Source organism: Mytilus californianus, unplaced genomic scaffold (genome assembly GCF_021869535.1).
Source record: "Mytilus californianus isolate M0D057914Y unplaced genomic scaffold, xbMytCali1.0.p SCAF_8, whole genome shotgun sequence".
NCBI classification, from domain to species: Eukaryota; Metazoa; Mollusca; class Bivalvia; order Mytilida; family Mytilidae; genus Mytilus; species Mytilus californianus.
Window position 1 is genome coordinate 36,324,397 of NW_026262734.1, and position 26,169 is coordinate 36,350,565.

Sequence of the window (26,169 nt, forward strand, 5' to 3'; positions counted from 1 at the left end):
ATGTAATCCTAATATATAATTGAGATAGCTGTAGAGTTTTGTCGAAATCCAAGATGATTTGAAAAAGTTCTAGAAATTTTTAAAGGTGACTTTCTTGAATTCAGTCAGAACTGAAAATTCTCGCTTTTTTATACCTTTTAATTAAATTCTTCAATTTGACAGCAATTAACCAAACTACCAAATAACCTGGCATTTTGTAAGATCAATATATAATTGAGATAGCTGTAGAGTTTTTATGAAAATCTAAGCTGATTTGAAACAGTTATAGAAAATTTTAACGGTGACCATCTGAATTTAGTCTTAACTGATTAAACGATTATTGATATGGACCAAAATATGTCTCCTCAGGTAAGCAGAGAATTAATAAAAAAGACAACATTGTTTTTTTAGTGCAACGCAACGAGAACATGACAATTGACCTCTAATCTACAGTCATATGAGCATGCTTAGGGGCAAATATAACTCGTTTTTAAGTACCTTGAACATTGTAAATGAATTTTTGTAATCTAGTTGTAACACAGATTCGACGAATGTCTATAGAATATTATGAATATTTTTAGGTTGAATTCTAAATCTTCAGATAACATTTCATATTTTCGCGCCGTAAATACTTTTAGTGGTAGCCCATCAGACAACCTCAATATTTAAGTACAACTAGACAAACGCATGTTATCCTGGCCATGTTATCCGTTTTGTTGAAACTTTTATTGCAATTTTCAGACATTAATAAATCTCAGTCTGAAACAGTAATTTTTATTTGCACCTAAGTTTTCATAGCTTAACATAAAATCAAACATCTAGTGAAGCGCATCGGGTATTTTTGCAATTTATTATCTATCTGGTGAATCGAGTTGTGTTCAGACATTTTCCTTAAGTCAAAGAAGATTAGTTCTGTCACTATTTAGGTAGTTCTAATTTTTTTAGCGCAATAAAATAACACGAACTGTACTGCATATTGCGTCTGAGAATTTATTGAAATATATGGAAAGAGTTTATGATTTATTGTTAAGCCTTTAACACAAGATTAAAGTTCAAACGGTTATTTCATTTCAAAACATATCAGTGATCAGTGATTGGTTAATCCTTTGTTTTACGAAAGTGAAATGTATGATGATCTAAATATATAAACTAGAAATAATGAATTTATCTAAAAGCATTGGTTTAATACACATTTTGAGTGCAGTTCACATTCACTTGATACATAAGGAGCATGCAATCAAGTTAAGTAATTAAACTTTATTAATGGCAAATAATATAGAGGTCTATTTTTATTGGAATGCTCTTTACTGTGGAGGGGACTGGTCAGACAAGTCATCAAGGCCAATTCTTACAAAAAGGTCTGATCCTGACCAGACTTTAAAACACGTCTGCTTTTGGTCAATCTTGGAAGCAGATTTGCTCCAAGAAAACGTAGCAATAGGTCTTCATTGACAGGTCCTGCTGATAAGACTTTGTCGGACCAGTTTTTTTATCTGTTTATGTCAATACTAATTGTATCCATGTTTAAGCCTGCATGAAGTTAGAAAAGTAGTATGTGTCACTATATACGGGTCCTGAAGTGTTTGGGATTACCTTTTTTGTTATTGAATAATCTGATTAAAAATATTATACAAATCTATGTGTTCACAGTATAAAAAGGAGGTGTGGTATGACTGCAAATGAGACAACGATCCATCAGAGACCAAATGAAGTAGATGTTAGCAACTATTGGTCGCCATACGCCCTTAAAAAAATTAGCAAAACTCCTACCGCATAGCAGCCTTTAAAATGCCACGACGTAACAAAATGTAAAATTATTCAAATGAGAAAACCGACGGCCTGGTTTATATACAAAATAACCAATGAAAAATAAATATGAAAAACAGTAACAAACGACTGTACTGCAGGCTCATAACCTTATTTGTTTTATATCTTTATTTCATGAATGTTATTATAATATATAATTTCTTTAGAGGCATCAGAATGTGAATTGTAAAGAATGCAAAAAAAAATATCTATAAAAAAGCATCCATTTCCATTTTTTAAGATTACAAGATCGATCCTTTACATTGCAACGCCATTACAAAAACCAGCAAAGAGAGATACATACGTGTCATTTGTATGTCAGGAGAAAAGGATGAGTTGTTCATTCTTTTGCATAAAACGTTTGTAAACGAAATAAATCCTAAACAATTTCACGCCTTCGAATCGCTTTTCTAGTTTTATTTGTTCATGAACGTTCAAACGTTAATAAAATAACTTGGGGCAGGATATTCTCTCGAAAGCAGTAGGCATTCCATATAAATGAGATATTGTTACTTAGTAATTTTGATCAATTTTGAATAAATTGTCAGACAATTTTTATAAAATATCTGACATGGTCAGCTTGTAATAATGGTCCGCTTATGATCTTATTGGGACCAGAAATAATAAACTGTTGAATTAATGTGACTGTAGTTTACCGATGTATAAACAGTCCATGTATACTATGATATGTGATGGTAGAAAGCGTGTTGTATTAGTTAACTTTGTTCTCAACTGTTCTTGGATGTGTCTAAACAGTTAGCAAATATCAGACACAATTTTAATGAAAGCTGTCAAAAACTCTGTTTGTTAGGTCAACTGACGAATAGGTTATGGGTGCGCTAATTTAAAAACGTGAAACATAACTTTTCAATCAAATAAGTGGTACTGACAGGGGAACACAAATTATTAGATTTGAGGACAAGTTCCCATTCAAATATTACAATATGGTGCTGTTTGAACAATGAATAGTATTTTTCTACTCTATGTTAAATTTGATAGCTGAAACAATATTTGATTGGTTGAGATCATTCCACGTGACATTGAACAAAACTTTATATTCCCCTCTGAACATCGGGACTTTTTCGCGCAACTTTACTTGCGGTTAATGTACATTTCGTTTTGAACGCTTCTGAATTACGATTGTCAACGTCGTGTTCAAAATTATTTCAGACATAAAATCAAAATAAAAAAATAAATAATTAACTTTTGATCGGCACTGTTTGTTTATGTTTTAAATTATGTCGTGTTTAGTTATAAAAACAAGCGGACAAGAAATAAATGTATGTAAATTAATTTTTATGTTCAGGTACTTAGTAGTAAACAAAGTATAAGCAGTGGAATAAAACATTCATTTCTTGGTTGAGGGAGATATGAAGATTTGTTCACCCTCGAAATGTAATTTTTTCCTCGGGCATGGCCCTTGTGAAATATGAATTTTCTTGTGTGAACAAATCATCATATCTACCCCAGCTCTGGAAATAAATGTATATTAGCCTATTTTTCAATCATATAGTTACTTAGATGAAAGAAAACTGATTTTGAAATATACACATTTATTTAATGAGTTGAAGCTGTCTTTACGTTAACAATTTGCAACACGACACTCCTATGACTCCCTACAGCTAATTGTTATCTTCTGCAACTCTCAAATCGGGTGAAATGTTAGATAACCCTTAATGATATACATCAAGTTCTATTCGAAACTTTATACATTATTCAAAAAAGGTATCTTTTCCGTTTGTACAAGTTTCAAATGGCAATCACTCCTTCAAGAAAAATAGCACTAGTGTTGTTGTCAAGTTCCTTATAACAATTCATAATCAATATAACATTAAGGACCAATTGTTTTGTTTCATTTGACTTTGTAAACTCTTCTGTAAATTTAATTAAATCTAACAATGCCATTTAGTGTATGCACAAATTAAGTAGGAACACCATAATTTTGTCCTTCTATGATAATAATACATATAACCGCCCGATACACCCACCTACAATTCCTTTTTTATAATGTATCGGGAAATAATAAAAATGTAGAAACCTTGATTAATAGTTGTTTGATAATTTAGATAGTATCTTGAAGCAATATCAGCAAATGATAGAATAATATAAAAAAGATGAAAGCGTTCACATAAGACGTCTGTTTGGTTAGGTGTTAGACAGAGTTATTCGATGTGAACTAGTCAGTTCGTAAAATAATAATGTGCATGTAAAATAAGAAACACATAAAGCCTGTAGTTAAAACGTATTTGTATGTTTGGTTTAGGACAAAGATAAACGATGTAAAAAATATTACATATTATTCTGATAGTAACGGGATCAAAAGTAAAAATATCACAAAACACCGCTAACAATTACTGGCAAATAGAGTAGCTTAATGGTTCAATGTAGTTTGTTATTATTTTCACTTACCAGCCGAATTACTACCGTGTAATGTATATCTCTATATATAATGCTCTATCTATACATCTATTGGTTTTTCTCTAATTCTTCGTCAATTTATCCCTTTCTGCACCCATTGTATAAAAAAAAATTAATAAACGTGTGGTTCGTTTGATCTCAGTTCTTCATTGGTTAAAATCCGATTATGACGTCGAATTTACTTGCTTTCCTCTGAATTTCCTATTGTGACGGCATGAAAAAAGGCGACCATGCCTGATGACGTCACATAGAAAGAACACATCTTTTTATAGATCATTCGAAAAGACGGAATAAGTTTGCCTTCATAATGTTTGAAAATCATTAGAGAAACAGATTCCACCACCAAATCTCGTGTAATACGATATTTATCCACTCTCGACAATTAAATTTTAAATATTTAAAACGCTCGGCGAGCCTCGCGTTTTAAATTTGAAAATTTAACTGTCTCGAGTGGATAAATATCGTATCACACTCGATGCAGTGGTAGAATCTATATGTCTATCTATGAAAGTGAAGACGCGATGATTTATTAATGAATTATTGAAAAAAAAAAAAACAACAGAGAATGACATGATATTAGCTGTTAGCGATATCAACCGTCGTATTAGCGCTTGAGTGGGTTGCTTTACATTAAAATTGTAATTAAATTTATAACGTTGCATCGTCATAATCAGGTTCTAGACAGTATTTTACTTTAACCTTCGGTTTAATATTGCCATATATTTTCGATAAACAAAAAAATAAAATTGTTCTTCAAGAATCAGTTAAGATTAAGTTTTGTCAGAAACCTTGTAAAAGGAAATATATGGAAACCTTTTTTGCTGCTTATATATACTGATGTAGTACGATGATTTCACAGTTGTGTCAAATGAAATTCTCTCTGGTCGTCGGGTTTGTTGCACGTTTTTTTATTTTCGTTTTTTCTATACTTGTATTTACGTTGATTGATGGCTTGATTTAAATGTCAGGTTTCTTTTTTTCGTTGATATATATGAATGTTATTAAATTACGATCTCAACATCTTTGAACTGTTCAAGCTTTGGTTGGCGAATGTTGTCTGCTGCTGTTGTTACAATTATATTGGTACTTCAATTTTGGCAGGTTCAAAATCTGATGATATTTCATATTAGTGTCTTAAATCTTGTTGTTCCGTCGATTTCAAGTTATCTAGAACATTTTGTCATTTTTATTTGAATAAGTTTTCTTTGGACGTCGCCACTCTTTGGCAATTATGATGGTTGGTTTGTTTATTTCTGAATTTATGTAACTTTTCTGATAATCGTTTTTTTAAATAGTCTTTTAATTATGCTAGGCATTTTGAACATGGTGATATAATGGTGATATAGTTTTGGATATAGTGCATATATGTCTAGAAACATTGCAGGGGATATTTATCTTGGTTTGCGATAGATGGAATGATCTGAAGTTCAAAGTTCGATTTTAAACATCTTGAAGGTAAAGGTGTGTAACGATATTTCCTACTTAAGGATGTTCGCTACTCTGTATGAAAATAACAAGCTTTTTAAAAGACTGTTATAAATTAATAGTATATAAACAAATGAATTAAAAAAGCAGAAAAAAATTAAGGGTCCGTGTGCTTGTTTTCGAGATATAAGACATTGAAAATTTGGCGGGATATAATTCTCTCTAGACTTTTCATACATTTAACATTGGCACCCTTTTCTTTTAAAAATTATGAAAAAATAACAAGGATTTTATAGGATTTTCAAATATGGATTTTTAAACTATGTGTAATAAAACTATGAAAAAAAAGTAGGGGTTAACGGGCAAAATTTGTTAAGGCATTCAAATGGATAAAATCAGAGGATTCCGAAAATCTGACAAAAATTCCAAAACATGACAAGCGAACATCCTTTATTTGCAATATGGATATTTAGATACGGAAGTATTTTACGTTACTATTAATGGTTGATGTGATCAAATCGAGAAAGCGATTGATTATATCAAAAAATAAGTGTGATCTTCCATTGTTTTGGTCCAACATATAAAGGTATTGTCGAGTAAACACCTTCAGTTCCTTCAATATTAGTACTGAATTCCTCACTGTATTGATGTTTAAAGGGTATTATATAAACTGTTTCTAGGACATCACCAGTGTGGTGTTCTTAGGTGCATTTATTTGTGCACATGGCTGTCAAATTCAAATTGATTATCAAATACGAAAGTGTGATATTTCACCCATAGTTGTAGATCCTTTTAAATTCCCTTAGTTTATTATACACGGATAGTTTCAAATTAGTCTATCCGACTGCAGTACTAAGTTATGGGCAATATTTGTGAATAGGCTAGTCAAATTAGACTTACATATACGGTTTTTTGAGACTTACTGTGTCCGTTCTGGAATTTAATTTAAAAATCGAAATCATTGTTTTAAACCTCTGACCCTTTTGATTTAATGTAATATCTAGTAGATTCCATATTTTGTGGGCATTTGATGCCAATTCTGCTATCATAGGAGAACTCTACTGTCTGGCTTTTGTATTAATAACAATCACCCTCAAAAGTTGTGTCGAAAGTGAAAAGAAAACAGGTCGATAAGTCGATTATGACTGCACGAATGAGTATGACATTTTCAGATGTCTGTTAGGTATCTTCGGTTTCTACTTTTGCTTTGTTAGTTTAAAGGAATTGTTGTTATTACATATATATATGTATTTGTTGCAAAGCTAAATGTTTCACGTTGATTGTTTCAAGTAAAAGATTTTTCACTTAAAGTAAATATTCTAATAAATGAACAGGTATTTCCATCTTTCTGACCTTGGGCTTGAAAGGAGGAAATTTAAGTACGCATAAGTGTATGAACACTGTGGATTCTGATTTACGATGAGCTGGCGGCAACCTTGAGCTTGTCATACTGTAAAGAAACTTGTCTATAGTTGAAGATCATTTATTGACCCCAAGACATCGGTTTGTGAATTGTTTTTGTTTTTGATTGTTTTTTGTTGTTGAATTCTTTTTGTACATATACCCACACATTCTTTTAATTTATTTTCAAGGTCAGAAAATTGGAATTAAAAATACATTTATTAGAAAATATATTGCCGTAAAGTATTTTGCTTCAAACTGACAATTATTAAAAGCATCTTGTATATATGTTTATTATGTTAAAAGTGATACTTAAAGATAAGATTATCTATTTATTGCTTTTGTACATTAGTACTTATATGGAATTTAAAAGACGAACGAATTCGATTTCACATGTCTAATAGTGTTGATAAGAATTAATGTGTACTGCTTTAAAAAGGATGAAAATAGATCAATTGAAACTTATTTAAACCCTCTTAAATTTCGAGTGGTGTCTTTGTGAATTAGACTATTAAACTTCGTATTGCATTTGAAATATTACAACGAAATTACAATATGAATCAGGTAAAACGTTGAAATGTTTACTAGTACTTGTATATATATTTCGAATAGTTAAACAATTTGTATTTTACCTTTAAGCTTAAAAAGAGGCGGAAGTTAGAACGGGTAGAGTCAAAACTGATAAATCAATAATGATAATAATAAAAATAAAAATAGGAAACTATTACTGCAATAGAAAAATCTCTATATCTATAATGTATAAATGTTTTTGACTCGTCCGTATGTCCGTTCGTCCATCAGTCAATAAAAGGACATAGTCTGTAGATGTGCAACGCCACCGTTTATCTGGCCCCAAGCGCAGATTGTGAAAGGAGGAGGATTGTACGTAAGGCTAGCAACCTCATTACGTAAAAAAATGTACTGCTACTGAAACCACACTAAAAGCAACTTTATATTGCGTGAACAAGAATATACGTCGTACAGATAACCCTGTGCATGTGTCTAGTGAAAGCAGATTGGAACATGAAGTGTGGACTCTTAACGCCTAAAAACATGTTAGCACAGGGGCATGGAATGGCTCGCCATGTATGAAACGGGTAAACAGCACGAGGAGTCAATGAAATGAGAAGGATTAAAATCGGTATACTAGGTGTAATTGAATGTAGATGGACAAATGACGGATCGATTACTACTGACATAGGTGAGACCATATTGTACTCAGGACAAACTGACACCAAGCACCACGAGGGAGTCTAGTCATGAGTACAGAAGTAAAAAGGGTTCTTCCAGAATGGTAACCAATTTATGAGACTCTTATAATTGCACGATTCTACTTAAACTATTCCAAATTCTCAGTGTTTCAATTTTTATATGCACCTACCAATGAGGCAAGTACTGAGGATAAATCTGATTTCTACGACAAACTACAGTCGCTTGTCAGTAAGGTACAAGCACAAATAAAGGCAACAGCAGTATACCGGTGTTCAAAAGTCATAAATCGATTTAGAGAAAACAAATCCGGGTTACAAACCAAAATCGAGGGAAACACATCAACTATAAGAGGAAAACAAAGGAACAACAGGAACACCGAAGTGCAACAAAAACAAACGCCAACACATAGAAACGAACTATTTGATAACAACTCCCATATTCCTGACTTGGTACAGGACATTTTAAGAAAAAATGGTGGGTTGAACCTGGTTTCATGGCATGCCAAACCTCCCGCTTAATGACAAGATGTATGTCTTGTAATTGATGATCTTAATGCAAAGATTGGCGCGGGCAATGCATGTAAGGAAAGAACTATGGAAAGGCATGGATGTGGATAATGTAATGAGAATGGTTGACTTTGAATAGATCTATGCAGAGTAAATGACTTGGTGATCGGAGGATCCTTATTACCGCACAAGGATATACTTAAGTTTATATGGACGTCACCAAACGGCAGAGCTCAAAACCAAATTGACCACATATTCATAAATCGAAGATGGAGAAAGTTCCTGATGGATGCCTGTGTAAAAAGGGGAGCAGATTGTGGAAGTGACCGTCATCTTCTATTTGGAAAAATTAAACTTGAACTTTGAAAAGGAGTCAAACAACAATACAAACAACACAACAGGAAAGCATATAACATCCTCAATCTTAGAGATAACAAGATATAAAAAACACTTAACATCAATTGCACCATACGTAGTAAATACAAAACATTACAAACTATCAATGAAAACAACGACAACATCGGTCCAGATTTCAATGAACATTGGAACAAAGGAAAACAATATAAAACGAAACAACAGTTGAGGTACTAGGAATTAGACACAATATGAAATGAAATGAATATTAGATACAACCTTGAATGTTATAGAAATCAGGAGATCCACAAAAAGCAAGGCAACCAGACAAAAAATCAGATAGATTGACAGAACAGTTACAAAAGGAATACAATACGTTAATTAAAGAAGTAAAGAAAAGGCCAGAGAGGACAAAATGCAGTATACTGAAGGAATTGTTAAGGAAGCAGAAGAGGCATGCAAACTAAGAGAACTTTGTACTGTTTATCACTAAACATTAATCTGGGAAAAGTACAATACCGTACAGATAAAAAAGATAGACACAACAGAAGACAAAATAGAAGTTGATGAAATAAAGAAAGCATGTGTTGAGATCTCAAAAAACATGTTTAACCGCGCCGCATTTTTGCGCCTGTCCCAAGTCAGGAGCCTCTGGCCTTTGTTAGTCTTGTATCATTTTTAATTTTAGTTTCTTGTGTATAATTTGGAGTTTAGTATGACGTCCATTATCACTGAACTAGTATACATATTTGTTTAGGGGCCAGCTGAAGGACGCCTCCGGGTGCGGGAGTTTCTCGCTGCATTGAAGACCCATTGATGGCCTTCGGCTGTTGTCTGCTCTATGGTCGGGTTGTTGTCTCTTTGACACATTCCCCATTTCCATTCTCAATTTTATTAAGCAAGCTGAAAATGAGAAATCAGCCAGAGTAGACAACACCAGGGCAGAATTCTTGTAGTCTTATGTAGAAACAACAGCATCAATACTACACGCAGTATTTAGTACAATTTGGGAGAAAGAAGTTATTCTGCAAAACTGAGAATAAGGACTACTGGTCAAAATATACTACTACAACAGTTTGTCATCGCAAATCCTCTGAAACCTTAACATAATTAGTTAGTTTTGTTAATGAGGACATGATATGTAGATGTGCATATCCACAAGAAATGTTTATCATTTGACTTTTGTAGGAGTTATGAGTCAGTGAATCTGGTGAGATTTTGTTTGCCCATTGACAATATGGGGGCATGGGGTGTGAGAGCGTGATCATTAAGGTTCTTATTATTTTATCAATATGTGTCTGGCGTCCTTGATTAAGTGCCTGATATCTTTGAAGACTTTTTACAACCATTTGTCGATACTACGTCTCTTCATGGGGGGTATAACCGACCCCTACCTTCAACACTTCATATGTGGCAATTTTTACTGTTTCCAACAAGTTTTAAAAACTAAACAAAGACACGAGGCTTATTATTTGGCACGCTACACGCGCGTTTCGTCCACAGTAGACACACAAATGGCGCTTGAAACAAAACAATTGCATAGCCAAATAAAGTTTTAAGAAGTTTAAGAACATTGATAACCGAAAATTCTGAAACGATGGCCTCAAAACGGATAAGGCAATCAACATGGAGGTAAATGTTTAAATCATTCGAAATACTATTGTTGTTATATCCCAAGACATATAAGTGTTTGACTTTCAATTTTCTTCATCTTTGTATAGAATTCGAACTTCTTTGCTCTTCTGCCAACTGTGAGACCAAAATATCTTATTTTTCAAACATGTTCATGATGTTATTAAAAGGTTAAACATATATATTGTGCCTACATAAAGAGTTATTGATACTGGCATGGACTATCATAAAAAAAAAACATTGTACAATCATTTCTCAATCTTTGCTTCTTTTTTGTTCGTTTTAAATGCATGATCATAGTATTATTATTGTATTATGGAGAAGACGTCATTGCTTAATTGCTTACATCCACCTTTTTTGAACTTTGGTGGATAGTTGTCTCATTGGCAATCATATCACATCTCCTTATTATTATATTCATAAGTATGAGTAACTTGTGTCACACCGATTTTGCTTAGATTTAAGCAAATAAAATATTTTCAAACTAAAGTAGGAAAAACGTCTGACCTTCTGAAATGTAAGTTTGAAATAGTGGTACCGTTAATGTTATGAATGATTGCATTATATGTTTACTGTCACGAATTTCTTTAAAATCAGTAATAGCTCTAATTTGTATTGATAGCTTTACTAAGAACGCTTACTCTATTCTTCAACCAATTGAATATTTGAGAGATTTGTGAACATATGAATTATGTACACACCACCGTTAAAATGTTGTTGTGATGTGCGCATGCAGTGAACGAAATTTTTACAAATGTTTATAATATGATAGTGCTATATGTTTTGTTTTGTCAACTCTGTGCATGTTTCTCTAGATTATGCTTTTTAACTTCCAGTGAACACAAATAGTTAACATCAGGCTATACGTTATTATTCCACTGTATGTAAATATTGATAAAGAAATCAACATTTGATTGGTTGAGACTATCCCACGTGACATTGATCAAAACTTCATATTCCCCTCTCAGTAGCATATTCCTCTATAAAGATCGGGACTACCTCGTGCGACGTTAAGCGCAGTAAATGTACATAACGTTTTGAACGTTTTTTTTAAATAGCAATAGAATAAAGAAAGTCATTATCGTGTTCAAAATTATTTCTGACGTAAAAACCGTGAAAACAGAAAATAAATGATTATCTTTTGATCGGTATTATTTACCAATATTTATGTCGTATTTAGTAATAAAAGCAAGCGGATAAGAAATATTCTATGGAAATTAATATTTTATGTTCAGGAAGTAAAATAGTATAGACAGTGGAATAAAACATTCATTTTCCTTGGCGTGAGAAGATATGAAGATTTGTTCACTCTCCAAAAGTCATATTTCCCTCAGGCGATGCCCTCGGGAAATATGATTGTTTTGGGTGAACAAATCTTCATATATCCCGCAGGAAGGGAAATAAGTGTATAATATTGTACCTTTCTACATACAAATTGTACATTACATGCATTTTCACGATTTCATTATCCCCACTGTTTATGCCCAATTCTTTATTTTCGTCGACTATAACTATGATTTTCTGTCGTGATTGTAATGCAACTACATGTATTAGAGTTATAGAATATCAAGACAAAAACAACATATCTATTTCCCAACTTGTTTTTACAAAAAAGCTGAATTATGAGAAGGGGATACAATGGCTAATTTATATTTGTTGTATTTGCTAACAGGCATTTGGTATTTCAATACATAATTTACTGTACACCCCTGCAACATGTGGGAGCCAACCTCTTCTTTATCGCGTATTTAAGCAAAAGTCATAACTTCCTGAAAATATGTCTAGCAAAATCCTGCTGTATTTCTGATTTCCTTGTAACAATATTTATATTGTGCTTTTAGTTAATAATCATATTTTCAGATAAACTTACATGGCATTTGTCCAAGTAAACTTGAACCGAAACCACAGAGACAAAAAGTATTTTCCATATCTAGATATTTTATTGATTCCGATTAATGAAAACTAGGATATAAGACAAACACGATGATTTAAGTTTTTCTATCGTCAACTTCACACTTTGATTAGTGATAATTTATCTACCTTAGTCTCATATGCTTACATATCTCACTTGATAAGAAATACAATTACAGCAATTTCACTTAAAAAATTATACTCTTAACAGATTATAGGCGCGGACTTTCCACCAGCTATCATGTTGGTGACTATTTTAAACGCACCTATCCCATCAAACTTGAAAATGACGATATCACAAATACAATTTAGTCATCTTCATTTCTAGACTTACATCTAGAAATTAAAAATGAGGGTCGGTTGAGGTCAAAACCTTACGACAAACGAGATGATTTCAGATTCCCAAAGTAATCTTTTCATTACTATGTAGCAACATCCCAGCTACACATAAGCACCCGCAATGGAGTATCTCTTGCGTTTCCTGTTAGAGGGTTCCTACTTACAAGGAAGCTATTAAGCAACGGGTTTAAAAGGGTTAAAGATGAAGTCAACGCTTCGAAAATTTCACGGAAGCCATCATGATTAGGTTGCCCGTTATGGAATAACAATCTGTTTCACAGATGAAGACGATATGTTCCAATTGTCGTAACCTCAATCCCGTCCTCGAATGTAACACCACCGAATGAGATATATCACCTCATATGTACTTACATGAGTAACACGATAAGTAACACATGTTGAACATGATCTTCATACACCTCAGGAGTATCTGAGATTAGCTACTGTTTATGATGCGGTTCGTGTTGTTATTAAAGTCTGTTTTTTTCTAAGATGAGTTTTGATTTTTTGTCGTTTTACTTTTTTCCATGGCGTTGTCAGTTTGTTATCGACTTACATGTATGAGTTTCATCATCCCTTCGAAATCTTCTGTCTCTACTTTAACGTTTTCATATAATATGATATGGAAAGTATGAGATGCTTACAAAACGGTATACTATTGTTGCCTTTATTTACCCTGCCGACCCATCTCGTCTCAAAACGTCTTGCTACCAAGCGGTTCCGACTTTAGTTTACAGATATGATGTTAATCAAATAGTCTCTACCCGTTAAAGTTTTTATGTCTTTTATTTAATGACATGACAGCGTTCTCAATCACAACTGAGATTGTTTCATTCTTAAATGAAGCAATAGTACAAAAGATTTATACTAATTTGTTGCATATTGATTTTCTTTAATTTAGATTAGACAACCTGAAATGAACAATACAGATGACTTATGTGTTTTGTTGTTTTTTGTTGTTGTTGCTGTTGTAAAGGATTATATTCGTTTTATATTCTTTTTGAAAATAACAGAAAGAAGCATATAAAATTGGTTTATTTGCGTATCATTTACAAAATGTACATCAAGTAACAAGCATTTCGTCAAACGAAATAAATATGTTGACCTCGAAAATTCAAATAAAAATAATGCCCTTTTCTGAGAAAACATAAGTTTGCTATATGTCATGAGAAACTGAATTTTGATATTTGGCACAATAATGATCAGGAATGTTTGCATGGAATAAAACAAGATGTCAATGACTAATGTGAAAATGGGACTTGAACATTTTTTTTTCTATGTAGTATGCCTTAAATATATATATAAAACAAATTATAGAGATATTAAAACAGATTGAGGACTTAAAAACAGTTGGATATAACAATAAATAAAATACTTAATAAAAACATGTGTTTCAATAATATATATTGGTTTAATATATTTTCACAGTACTTGATTAATTTAAAAAAAAACTAGTTGAAATAATGATTGTATATGCATATAAGATATTATTGCATACTGTTATCGGCCATTTGACCCCGTTTTGTCTGTACTCCGGGTTAATTAAGCTCTTTTATACATATTGTACATATATAACAAATACACAGATTGATTTACATTTTAAAATCTTATGAATAATCATTTTATGACCAATGTAAAAAATTAAGAAAAAAACACACAGAAATAATTAAACAATCTCGATTTTGAAAATGATCATTTTAAAAACGTCACCATTCATTTAGTTTTATATTGTTTAAAACATATATCAACAATGTTACCAGGCCATAAATATTTATCTGCATTGAAATCAAATCTGTAAAGAGTTAAATCAAGTTAGAAAATGAAAGCAAACATACACTTCAAACTTTTCAACGATATATAATACAAAAAACCATCCCAATGTCTTCTGTGTCATATGTATTGTTATGTTAACTGTTGTAACTTGTCATATAACACATCATTCAAATGCAGTAACAGATCAAATATCTAACAATATATTTAAACTTTGACCACCTGGACGGCATGCTTTTAGATCTAAGTTTTACACATTGAAGCTCCATAAAATAAAACAATATCCAGGAAGCAATCAAAGAAAAAGTAAATCTTGTGTTTTACTGTTTATAATGTTGTATCTCAAACAAAATATAGCATTAATTTCATACGTTTGGTACCGAATGACATTGACTTCAGTACGCACTGATGTTCTTGGGTCATATGCAATGAATATTCTCACTATGCACCAATACGAAGATGGGGACAAAACAAGAAGACCGACATAAACTCATCATAGATATGATACACAATAGACTAAATCTTGTAAACATGAACCCCTTGCACAATTTACTTGCATGGAATATAGTCATTTTTAAACTGAAAATTTAATGAATAATGGCGTTATAGATTTACATAATATGAAATGTATATTCCAACTATACAAAAATATGAATATGACGACAATGCATGAAATCGGACATATTCCATAGACAAAAAAATCAATAAAACATTGAACTCCTGCACAGTTTACTGGCAAGCAGTATAAGTGTATTAACAGTAAATATGTAACAGATAATAACGTTCATGTGTTTAGGTTTCCAATAAATACTGCTGACATTGTTTTACATACTGGCGGGCTGACGTTGTCACATGATTCGATTGTATCATCTTTCAGCGTTACAATCTATATATATATAGCACAACCATTTTGTGACATTTATATGAAAACTTTGTGCTGGTAACACAATTTAACATGTTTAAATCAATAACCAAAAAATATTTTATTGGAATTAGCTGTTTAGGAAATCATCAATGTTACGGAATGTATCTCCTTTAGGATTAGATCTGATTCCTTGTCCAGGATAACAACTATTGCGGCCTTTTTCGATTATATCAGCCTATGAAAGTTTCTACTTGATTTTGATTTTTAAATATTTTAATCTTGAACATTTAGATTTAAAGTGTCGAAATACACACCTAGTGTAAGAAAATTGGTACCGTTTATCATGTTTATAGAGTTGCCATCCGGACGAGTACATATATTTTTTTAAATAAGTACATTAATATGAAGTTCTTGCTTGACGATCTAGACACTATGAACACATGAAGAAAATACAAACTGGAATTTTTTGGCCAAAAAAACCAAAGAACTCAACAGTGTCTTAAACATTTAACAATGAATATAGAACAATAATGTCAGCATTCATTGTACGGTGTGAATAAGGCTTGAAATAACCACTCAGTTATGCAAGTGAACAAATTATTCATCCTCATACATAATACATTTATGTATGATAACGAAAACCTTTTTTATGTATGACTGCATATTCCGCAACAATATAGATTTTAAAAAACATATTGGAAGTTGTACCTATTATTTAAGTGCAAATCCAGTATATATATGGCAGTGATTCATGAATGTAAAGAATTCTACATTACAATAATAACCTAAAGAACTGTTAATGTTTGTTACACGGATGTCAAATGATAGATTCGAACAGAAAATGAAGGAATGAGATTATGTAAAAATCAACCATTTCTGCTTTTCCATTCGCATTGCATGGAAATGTTATCATACACTCGTGAATTACAGATGTGCATAATTAATTTTACATATAAAAAGTGCATGTGTTAAATTCGTTTTGTAAAAAAAATATATGTACAATGTAAAAATGGTATATGAGTAGAACACACATTAAAACAATGGCACAAATCTCGTTGAAGGATATTTACATAAATACTTATAGAGTTAAATGTCATTTCGTTGTTGTGTATTTACATTCATGTTGATGTGTAGTCCAGTGTTTTAGCTGCAAGAAATGGAATTCATTTATTACACAAATAAAGGAAAACATGTGTATCCAGAAAAATAATTGTTCCGGTGTACTACGTTCAAATACAGAGAATTAGGAAAACATAGATTAATTAAGAGGAATCCTAAAATAATAAAAAAAACTTTAAGTTTTTTTTAAACTAAATCGGTTTATGTATAACGCAGTGTATTATAAATTAGATTAGACAAGTCGTTATTAGTATTTGAATCGTGAAAATAGAGTAACTGAAACAAATACAAAATAAATGTTAAATTGCTTGAAAATACAGCTACACCAGTATTTTCAACAAGGGTCCAAATATAGTCAAGATTATATAAACACCGATATTTTGCTGCGCAGTGTTACATTTTCTTTACATATGCACGGCTAGTTGTTACCATATCATCATGTACTATTCTTTTTCCATTGCAGATTGATAAACAACCCCAGAAGATATAAATGTTACAGGACGGACACAATATGCATGTACAAACTGATGAACGAAATTGCAGTTTGATATTATTTTCATCCATATTGAAAACAGATTCTCAACAGAGAAAATTTCAAGAATATTGCAGAAAAATACCTTTTATTCATATAACTTATATTTGTATATCGTATTGATTATTTTGGTTGATGTGTGACCCAATTGCACTGTCAACTTGATCAACGTTTTCATTTTATTCTTTTGTAATAGCAGATGCCATAGATTGATTGATTGTTGTTTGCTTAACGTCCAGTGGGGCATAACAGCATACACGTATGATATAGACCTTATCATTCTGAAAAATGGTATTCCATTAGAATAAATTAAGGATCGTTTCAGAATCTTCAATAACATATTCATGTATACTTGACATGTGATATTTACACTTATTCATTTTTCAAAAACCGCAAATATGTGATACTTTCAAGTTATCTATATTGCCTTATGGTATAATCAAACTAGTGCTTCATTGACGTTTATAATTAATTGACATCATCATTCGATACTGCATGCATCAATTTACCAAAACTTGTATTATGAACAAGGACTAACATGACCGGATAGAACTTACATTTAACGGTATTGTCAGATATTGTTATGTTATTACCGTCACATCTAAGGTTAATCTAGTCATATTAGTCACATTGTACAACATACAAGGTTTTGAGATGAACTAAATTCTTATTAATACATGGACACGATGAACAGAATATTTCATGAAATCCTGATTTTATACAAACCTGGCACTGTTGGGAGCAATACCAAATGCTCTGACATGTTGAACAGAGGTATAAACTAAACTTTCCACACATTATGCAGTTACCAAAAATATGTTGCGCCTTGGAACCTGCTTCCTGTTGCGGCATACCGCTGCCTTGGACTACTTGAGAATTGGGTATCATGCCTTGGGCCTTGACATTCAACATGTCTGGACTGCAGTTTTCCTGCTGTTGCTGAATTGTTTGTTGTAATTTTGCCTGGTGAACCTTAAAAGATAAACCAAACAGAAAATCTTGTAACATCTTAATGTTTGTAACACAGTATAGGAATGCTATATAGTTGTAAACTGTATGTAGTATCGATGAAAAGGATGGAAATTAACAAGAAGATGTAAATTTGTGGAATATTCACTATGGTTAGACTTTAATTACTGTTTGTTCCGAAGAATATAAGACTAAATGTATTTAATTATTTAACTGAAGGGCATGTTGTATATTTGTATGTTATGGTTTATTCAATTAATGAAGTTTTCGTGAAAAGTATGTATTGAAGACAAACGACATGACAGGTAGTTTCTGAAAGTTATGTACAATTATCTATCTGGTTGGTAACTAGATAAAGGTAAAATAACAACAATAAATAAAAAGATCAGTGCATACGATCAATGAGCAATTTCTTTCCGACCATTACTGCAGCTAAATTAGACAGACTTTGCACGGTTGGATAATACATATTAACGTACGAACGAATGCGCATTATGAAGCCAGCCGTAACAAGCGTACAAAAGAAATTTGCTGAATTTATGGTAATCCTAATATACATTTTAATAAACATTGCGCACGTATTACACTTTATTACATACAATATATTACATAACACTTATCATAGAAAATGAACCCTTCATTGCAAAGACAATTAATACATCCACGAGGTTAACATGTAAAACATGGTACGAATAAAAAGATATAAAATGCAATTGCATGTCAAGGCATAACATGAGTAAAAAATGCAAACAACCGTTCAAAACCCAATAGAAGGAATAAAGAAGCGCATTTAAAAAATAACCGAGTGCCAATTGTTTTAAATTTAAAATATTAAAGCGGAGACTATCAAAATTTCTTAAGGGTGCTTTGATACCTTTGGATATGGATTTGGTTTCGGTAGGATATGCGCAAGTCGTCGTTTTGGGTATCCATTTTCTTGCAGTGCGCCCTGAAATTTTAAATTAATTTGTTCTTATGTATTTGTATTTTTTTTTTAAAGCAATTATTATCAAACTCGTTTCATACAGTATCATTTATATATTTATATGTTTTGGTATTAAAAGACATTAACACTATCAATTAGTGCACGTTTATACGATCGTTTTTGTAATACATTTTAGATTTTTGTTTTAACTAAATGTCATATTGAAAAATATCATGTGGATCTGGTGGTTTAAAATTTGTGCCGTTAATGTTTTTTTGAAATGAGTCGATCATAAATGAAATGTTAAAAGAATATCAAAGATTAAATTATTACACTTATAAGTCAGACTAATTTGAACAAACATCATCTAAACAATTAGGGAGCATGGATTGGATATACATTCAAAAGCTTTTCAGATATCCTGGACGAACCAATTATCTGATGAAGTACGGTTTTATTACTTTTCACAAGAAGAATTTTCCTGTAAATAATTTAAAAAGCCGAGAGATTTTTATAATTTGAAATAACGACACGGTAATCAAAATCGGCATCCATATCAAGCGAAAACATATTTGTAATCAGTCTGATAATCATGTAGAGCATATCTAGGTATTTAAGTGTTTAACACCGTAAAAGAATTGTATAACCAAAATCTCTACAAAATGAATGTGAAAGCACTTACTGCCATTTATTTGAAAATGAGAAGATTGAACAGAATAATCAAATCGTGCAAATATTTGAATTAGAAAATTAAGCGTTGGAAAACAAGCTTAAAAATAACAAGGTCAACTCAATGCTTTAATATAAATTGCAAACAAAGCAGATGGTATTAAATGACGCCTTTGGTCCCTTCAAATTCTAATGTAAAAAGTACGATAAATCTATCATAAACAAAATATCCGGATCTTTCCATTGAGATTCATTTATCAGTAGTAAATGTTTCTTACATAACGAAATGATAAGAGCATTAAACTGCTTGCATTTTAAAATCCTAACAATAATATATTGATATGATAAAAAGCTTTTCCACTTCTTAGAACGGTGCTCATACTTTAACGCAATTTCCGTAGTAAAATAAAATGGAAATAAATCGTCGCAAAAATGTCAAATTTATTTTATATGAATACATCATCAAAGAAATTTAAGTGAAAAACGTGCAGGTAAAGTTATGCTAAGGATGTTCGTGTTTTAAAGTGACAAGCTTTTAACAAGACTGTTATAAATTGATAGTAAATAAAAGAAATAATTAATAGTCCGTGTCCATTTTTCTTTTTCCTTTTTTTAGATATAAGCCATTGAAAATTTGGCGGGAAATGATTCTCTTTATATTTTTCATATTGCTTTTTAAACTATATGTTTTTAGATTATAAACAGAAACGAATGGTTTAGCGGGCAAAATTTTTAATGGCTCTACATGGATAAAACCAGAGGATTCCGAATATCTAACAAAAAGCCAAAAACAAGATCGGCAAACGTCCTTTATGACGTCGCTCTGACATTATATAGGATATATCTTCACCGGAGTGACCAATATTACATCGCCATATTCTAAGAGATAAATAAGCACAATATGATTGCAAGGTTGAGGATTATGACTTTTAAGTAAAATAATGGCTTCTTCTTAGAAACTTATGTTAGATGGTTTATTAAGTACGATTTTGGAATGTGCCATAACATCCCAGATTAAAAAGTGTACATGCAATTGTGGTTTAAGGTTGGATCAAATTAATTGCTTTATTGAATAATACAAATTGTGTACTTCTAATTTTTTCTTTCACGATGTAATAAACATATCAAGGTTTAATGTTGAAGTAGGTTACTAGTGTATTAAATTGGTTAAAAGTTCCTTGATATGAAATAGATAATATCATCTAAATTTCGAAAGAAAATGTCACAAAACTTTAAATGTACTGTATACAAGCTTAAGTAGGCGCTAGGTTTTGTAATCTTTGTTTGGCGAAATAAAATTCAAGAGAAATATGGTTTTTTAACGCGATACTGTTTTTCAAATTTTTGACAAAAAAGTACGATCAGTATTAACTTGAAAATATTTGGAATGAATGAGTTTATACATAACGTCATATAATAAGACGTTTTAATTGCTCTTTTAGTTTGATTTGAGGAGGAGTACTAGATGCAACGCATAGCAAAATATGATTAAAAAAACTATACAAGAACGTAATATTTAATTGTATGCACCCTTATCATATAACAATCATCTTATCTTGAACATAGCAGGTTGAAATTCTATTAGTTTGAGTTACCCATTGTTTATCTTGACATACATAAGAAATTGACATTGGGGTTTGTTCAGAACTAGATATTTTATAATACGTAAATTTTCAAATGCGAATTTTCCATTTCTTGTAAGAAAATGGTACTGCACCTGCACATAGAGCATATATATGTCATAGTTGGTTCGACAGTTCTAGGCCTGCGTTTCCTATTTGAATGTGCTTAGTATTGGGTTGATACTGAAAGGTATCAATTGAACCAATGGTTTCTAAATAATACGGACGCCGTGGTTCTTTATTTGACTAAAATAAAATATCTGTTGAACAATTGACCATCAATTACACATCCTCTTTTTCTTGTTAATGATACAGCTGAATACCACTAATAGCAATATGTTTACTAGTCATGAGAATAAGAAAAGCACTATATTAATTTGGTGCGTCCGAAGTCCTTATCTTGATTTACGTTCTTCATGAAACATCCAAAAACCAAATTTATAAAGCCAAGAATGTGTATTCATAAACATTCATAAACATTTATTAAGAGTTATATGATCAAAATGGATACTCAGACTATACAAAATTCCAAAAATCGTTTCAGGTCAATATTGCCTTGAAGAGTTTCAACCTTTGTTCTTTTACGAAATTTCTAAATCTATTAGCATGATGCAACGTGTGGAACATTAACTAATAATCTTTCCAGATTCTCATTTCGTCACGGGTTTTTGTTTATTTCATGTTGATATCCTGCGTTGTGTTTTCTTTGTCCCTGATATTGTCCGTCTTTCTTTGTATTTGATTTCCCCCTTGGTATTTACATATCCCTCTTAAGTAAACAAATAACAGTAAAATCTAAATAAATCACTGATCACCATAAAAGCACATGGTAAATATAAGAAAGTACTGGTATGTGATCTGAAATTTCAAACGATGAACCTAACAGTACTACAAATTAATTGCATTAATACAAAACATTTGTTAAAAGTAACCACGAATATACAAATATCACTATATATATAATAATCATAAACAAGCTTTTTTCTTAAACAAAGTACAGTTTTTCAACTTTTTATAATTCAATGTGTTGTTGTACGTGAATCAAAACAATGCAGCAAAAAAAAAAAAAAAGAAATTAAATCCTGATATTTTTGCAAAGTTTGCATTTGTAACACATATAGAAATAAACAATATCTGTGATAGATTATTTTAAAGCAATACCAGTCATTGTTGCAAGTTAAAACATAGAATAAAAAAAAGATTATTGAAGTGAGGACAAACGTATTAAAAAATACTTAAAACATAATGTATAAAATAAATGCCAAGCGGAAATGTCGATGTGGTACTCATATATACAAGCGCCGGATATAGAAGAGCAGGTGCAATTAGACAAAATAACTGATTTTTTTTTCGGAATCCAAATACTTTAGAGAAAAAAAGTTGTCTCCATCATATTATGTTACTTCTGGTATTAACCACAAAGTTATACCTAAGTCTTTCAAGGATAAAACGTTTTTCAATAAGTTTCCAGCCTTCCATAAATCCGATTTACTCCTCAAGGTATGTGTCCATTGAATAATACGTTATTTTTATCTGCCAATTGCCATACTTACAATCGCTAGGCCTTCGGATTTGATAAGAAAAGACATAAGCTTGCAGTTTCATAAACTTTAATCACTAGTGAATCGACTATTGAACATGTTGAACTCAATCGGCCGTAATAATATAAATCGATCGCAGAGGACTGAACAGTAAATAAATGAGGCGTGTTCTGTCAGTTTCCCCAGTTACTGTATCAACTACCTGGAATTCACGTCTGTTTTAATACTATGGTTGCGATCATATTTTTCTTTTTGTTTATTAGTGCAAAACATTAGATACGGTATTGTTTATAAAAAAAACCCATAAACAGTCCTGGATTGGCCTCAAGCAACAGGTTTTTTCTACAGTAATAAATGACCCGTAATGAACATATTTGTAATGTTGTCTTGCAGTCGATCAATCAAAATTAAACTATTTTTGAACTGGTTTAAAAAAAGGTGACCAAATGAATTGTTTGTCATATTTATCCAACAACTATTACTATATCAAAGAGTATTTGATTTTCGAAGAGAAAACTAACTTACAGAAATGAATCGGACAAACAATGTTAAGAGGATGTGTGGAAAACTGAAACACTACGCTTTACTTTCATATGTCCCTCTTTTGTTATATCTTAATTTGTTGTGATTTCGGGAATAAGTTTCTTTGGAAGATTGTTGTAAATCTATTGAACGATTAGGACATTGGTACATAAAGTGTACAGAAATTTTTGTATAGTTAAACACTTATTTGCACTTCAAAAATGTCTTGCATTTTGCGGATAATAATAAAAAAACAATAATTTTGTTCATGCAGGTCAGATTTTATTTCTTGTGAAAAATTTCATAGCCATATGCCTGATATTTTTAAAGCTTTTTTTTGATGAAAATGCATTTTAAAATTTAAAATAAGGGAGTGAATCCTGTCCTCCACGGTAAACCATGCTTTAAAGTAGCGCATACATTTCTGGCATGGCTTATGCCAAATAGCTATATGGTTCTATATAAAATATCACTGTTTGAAATACAGGCACAGAAACAACCACACCAACGAAAACACCAAAAATAGGTAAAATCAAAACTCCAAATAAAGAAACAAAAACAAAACAGAACGAAAAATATACGTAACAGTCCATAAAACACCTAAAAACCAAAGATTGAGTTTAGCAGACATTGTAAATAGCTAATCTGATTCATCATAAGGAGCCGACAAAAGACTTGTGTAGTCGCTGACGCACAATGAAATGTTCATGTAAGTATTGTAATTATAAAATGATATTCATGTATTTGTAGCACTCTTATGATATTTAATTTTTTTCCTATTATCGTTTGTGACTCAAATTTTCTAGGTTCAAATTAAGCGACTTAATATATGATAAACTGTCTTTCAGAAAAAATGAACACTATAAAACATTATTTAAGGGGTCGGATTCATATAAAGATGGATAGCCTAGTATTAACAAAGGCAGTCAAGGTACACGTTTGTTAAATATATATTTAGAAAATTATATCAACACAAATAACTATTTAACACGATTAACAATTTTATCTTAGTTTTGCATTAAAGGGAAAACATATTTCCCTATTTTTCGAAATGCTACTCGAAATCTCTTAAGATGAACACTTTCAACCTTCATCACTCAAATTAACAGTTCAATGTTTGCTGATATGTGTATATTAAATATTAATATATGTTCCTTATTTTGATAAACTTTTAATTCTTTGTAAAGATTTCCATGATATTTAAAACACATATTAATAAAAGACATAACGTATACATGGAAAAATATAGTAATTTCATTATGCCACACTATCAAGCAATTGCGAAAAGATAACTGCTTATTGATTATACCTTTGAACTTTTAACAGAACAAAATATTATGTTTAACTCTTAGAACTACTTTTGCTGTTTAACTAGTAGTTTACATTGCAGAACTTCATGTGACGATACCTTACATATCTAAATATTAGGGATTTTAAATCAAACTAAAGAAGGAAAGTGGAAAAGATATAATTATGAAAACACCACATACATTCAAAAATGAAGAATACGAACTCATGCAAAAATAATAATACATACACTTTTGTTGAAATGATCCACACCAAAAAGGCTACGTTTGAAAACAATTTTAAAATTTAAACTAAAATATCCAAGCTAATACAAACTAAAGACATAAGGTACAAGGTATATGAACAAAAGATTGAAAAAAGACATTTGTAAGGGAATGGATGGAAAATATCACAAAAAGCATTGAAATTCAAATAAATTTGTTTTGTCAGGGATATCATTGTGGTTTTTTTTTAAGAAATATTTATTGGAAAACAAATTTCATCTGAGCTTTTAATTTTTATCTATGCTCTTATAGTTGACATGCTTATTTATATGTTGAACTATGCTTGCATGTACGAGCGCGTTTAAGTTGTTATATGATTCTTCTGAATTATCTGGGTCAACTACCTGTTGAAATCTTGCTGCGGACTCTGGTGTTTGGTGTACCATTTGTTGATGTGCAGAAACAGGAACTAATATTTGATGGTTTTGTATATTTTGTGCTGCCTGGAACTGTGCTGGCGGCGAGTGAAATGATTTTGGACCTAAACAAACAATAATACAAACTTTCATATCATATCATATCATTATCAATTGTTTTTATATAACAGTTAGCCACATCTTAATCTTTAAGAGTTTTTGATGTCCTAGGCCTATGGTAAAATTGGATTTGGTACATTCTTATTGTTTTTGTTTACTTTAATATTTTTCTTATTTCTGGTTTTATTGAATGATAAAACAGTCTTTAATTTATATATATATATATATATAAATATATAAGTGCCTATAAATAGCAGCACATGACATACAAATCTATGGGAGTGTGGATTAATCAGTACAGAGATTAATTAAATTACACAAATAAAATTATAGATTGCCTAACAATGTAATTTTAACACACTATTTAGTATGTAAATATAAGAATGTTTAAAATATTTACAAAATGATAAAAATAAACGCAATATTTCGCGAAATATTGCATTTATTTTCATCATTTGGTAAATATTTTAAACATTCTTATATTTACATACTAAATAGTGTGTTAAAATTACATTGTTAGGCAATCTATATATATATAGTTGCATGCACACGTATAAAAATTGCGGTTTTTATCCAACGCAATCATAGGTTTGAACGTTGTTTTC

General features: G+C 31.1%; 1 protein-coding gene and 1 long non-coding RNA gene across 12 annotated transcripts in view; one reads left to right on the plus strand and one right to left on the minus strand.

Annotated features, from left to right (window-relative positions):
* Window positions 1–18,636, plus strand: part of LOC127711836 (uncharacterized) — a 71,912-nt gene extending 53,276 nt beyond the window's left edge. The window contains exon 3 of the long non-coding RNA XR_007986899.1: window positions 17,201–18,636. This is a non-coding gene — a long non-coding RNA (uncharacterized LOC127711836). The remainder of the gene's footprint in view (window positions 1–17,200) is intronic.
* The window catches only part of LOC127711835 (uncharacterized), a 63,715-nt gene continuing 51,546 nt past the window's right edge, over window positions 14,001–26,169 (minus strand). For 9 of the 11 annotated variants that reach the window (XM_052217994.1, XM_052217990.1, XM_052217988.1 and 6 more), the window contains 4 exons: window positions 25,433–25,569; window positions 19,113–19,187; window positions 17,996–18,241; window positions 14,001–16,765 (listed from right to left, as the gene is read on the minus strand). In XM_052217994.1, coding sequence (XP_052073954.1) covers window positions 16,712–16,765; window positions 17,996–18,241; window positions 19,113–19,187; window positions 25,433–25,569 — 512 coding nt within the window. In that variant the 3' untranslated portion in view covers window positions 14,001–16,711. Of the gene's footprint in view, window positions 16,766–17,995; window positions 18,242–19,112; window positions 19,188–25,054; window positions 25,086–25,432; window positions 25,570–26,169 lie in introns of all 11 variants that reach the window. The other 2 variants (XR_007986898.1, XM_052217997.1) reach the window with 2 other exon arrangements.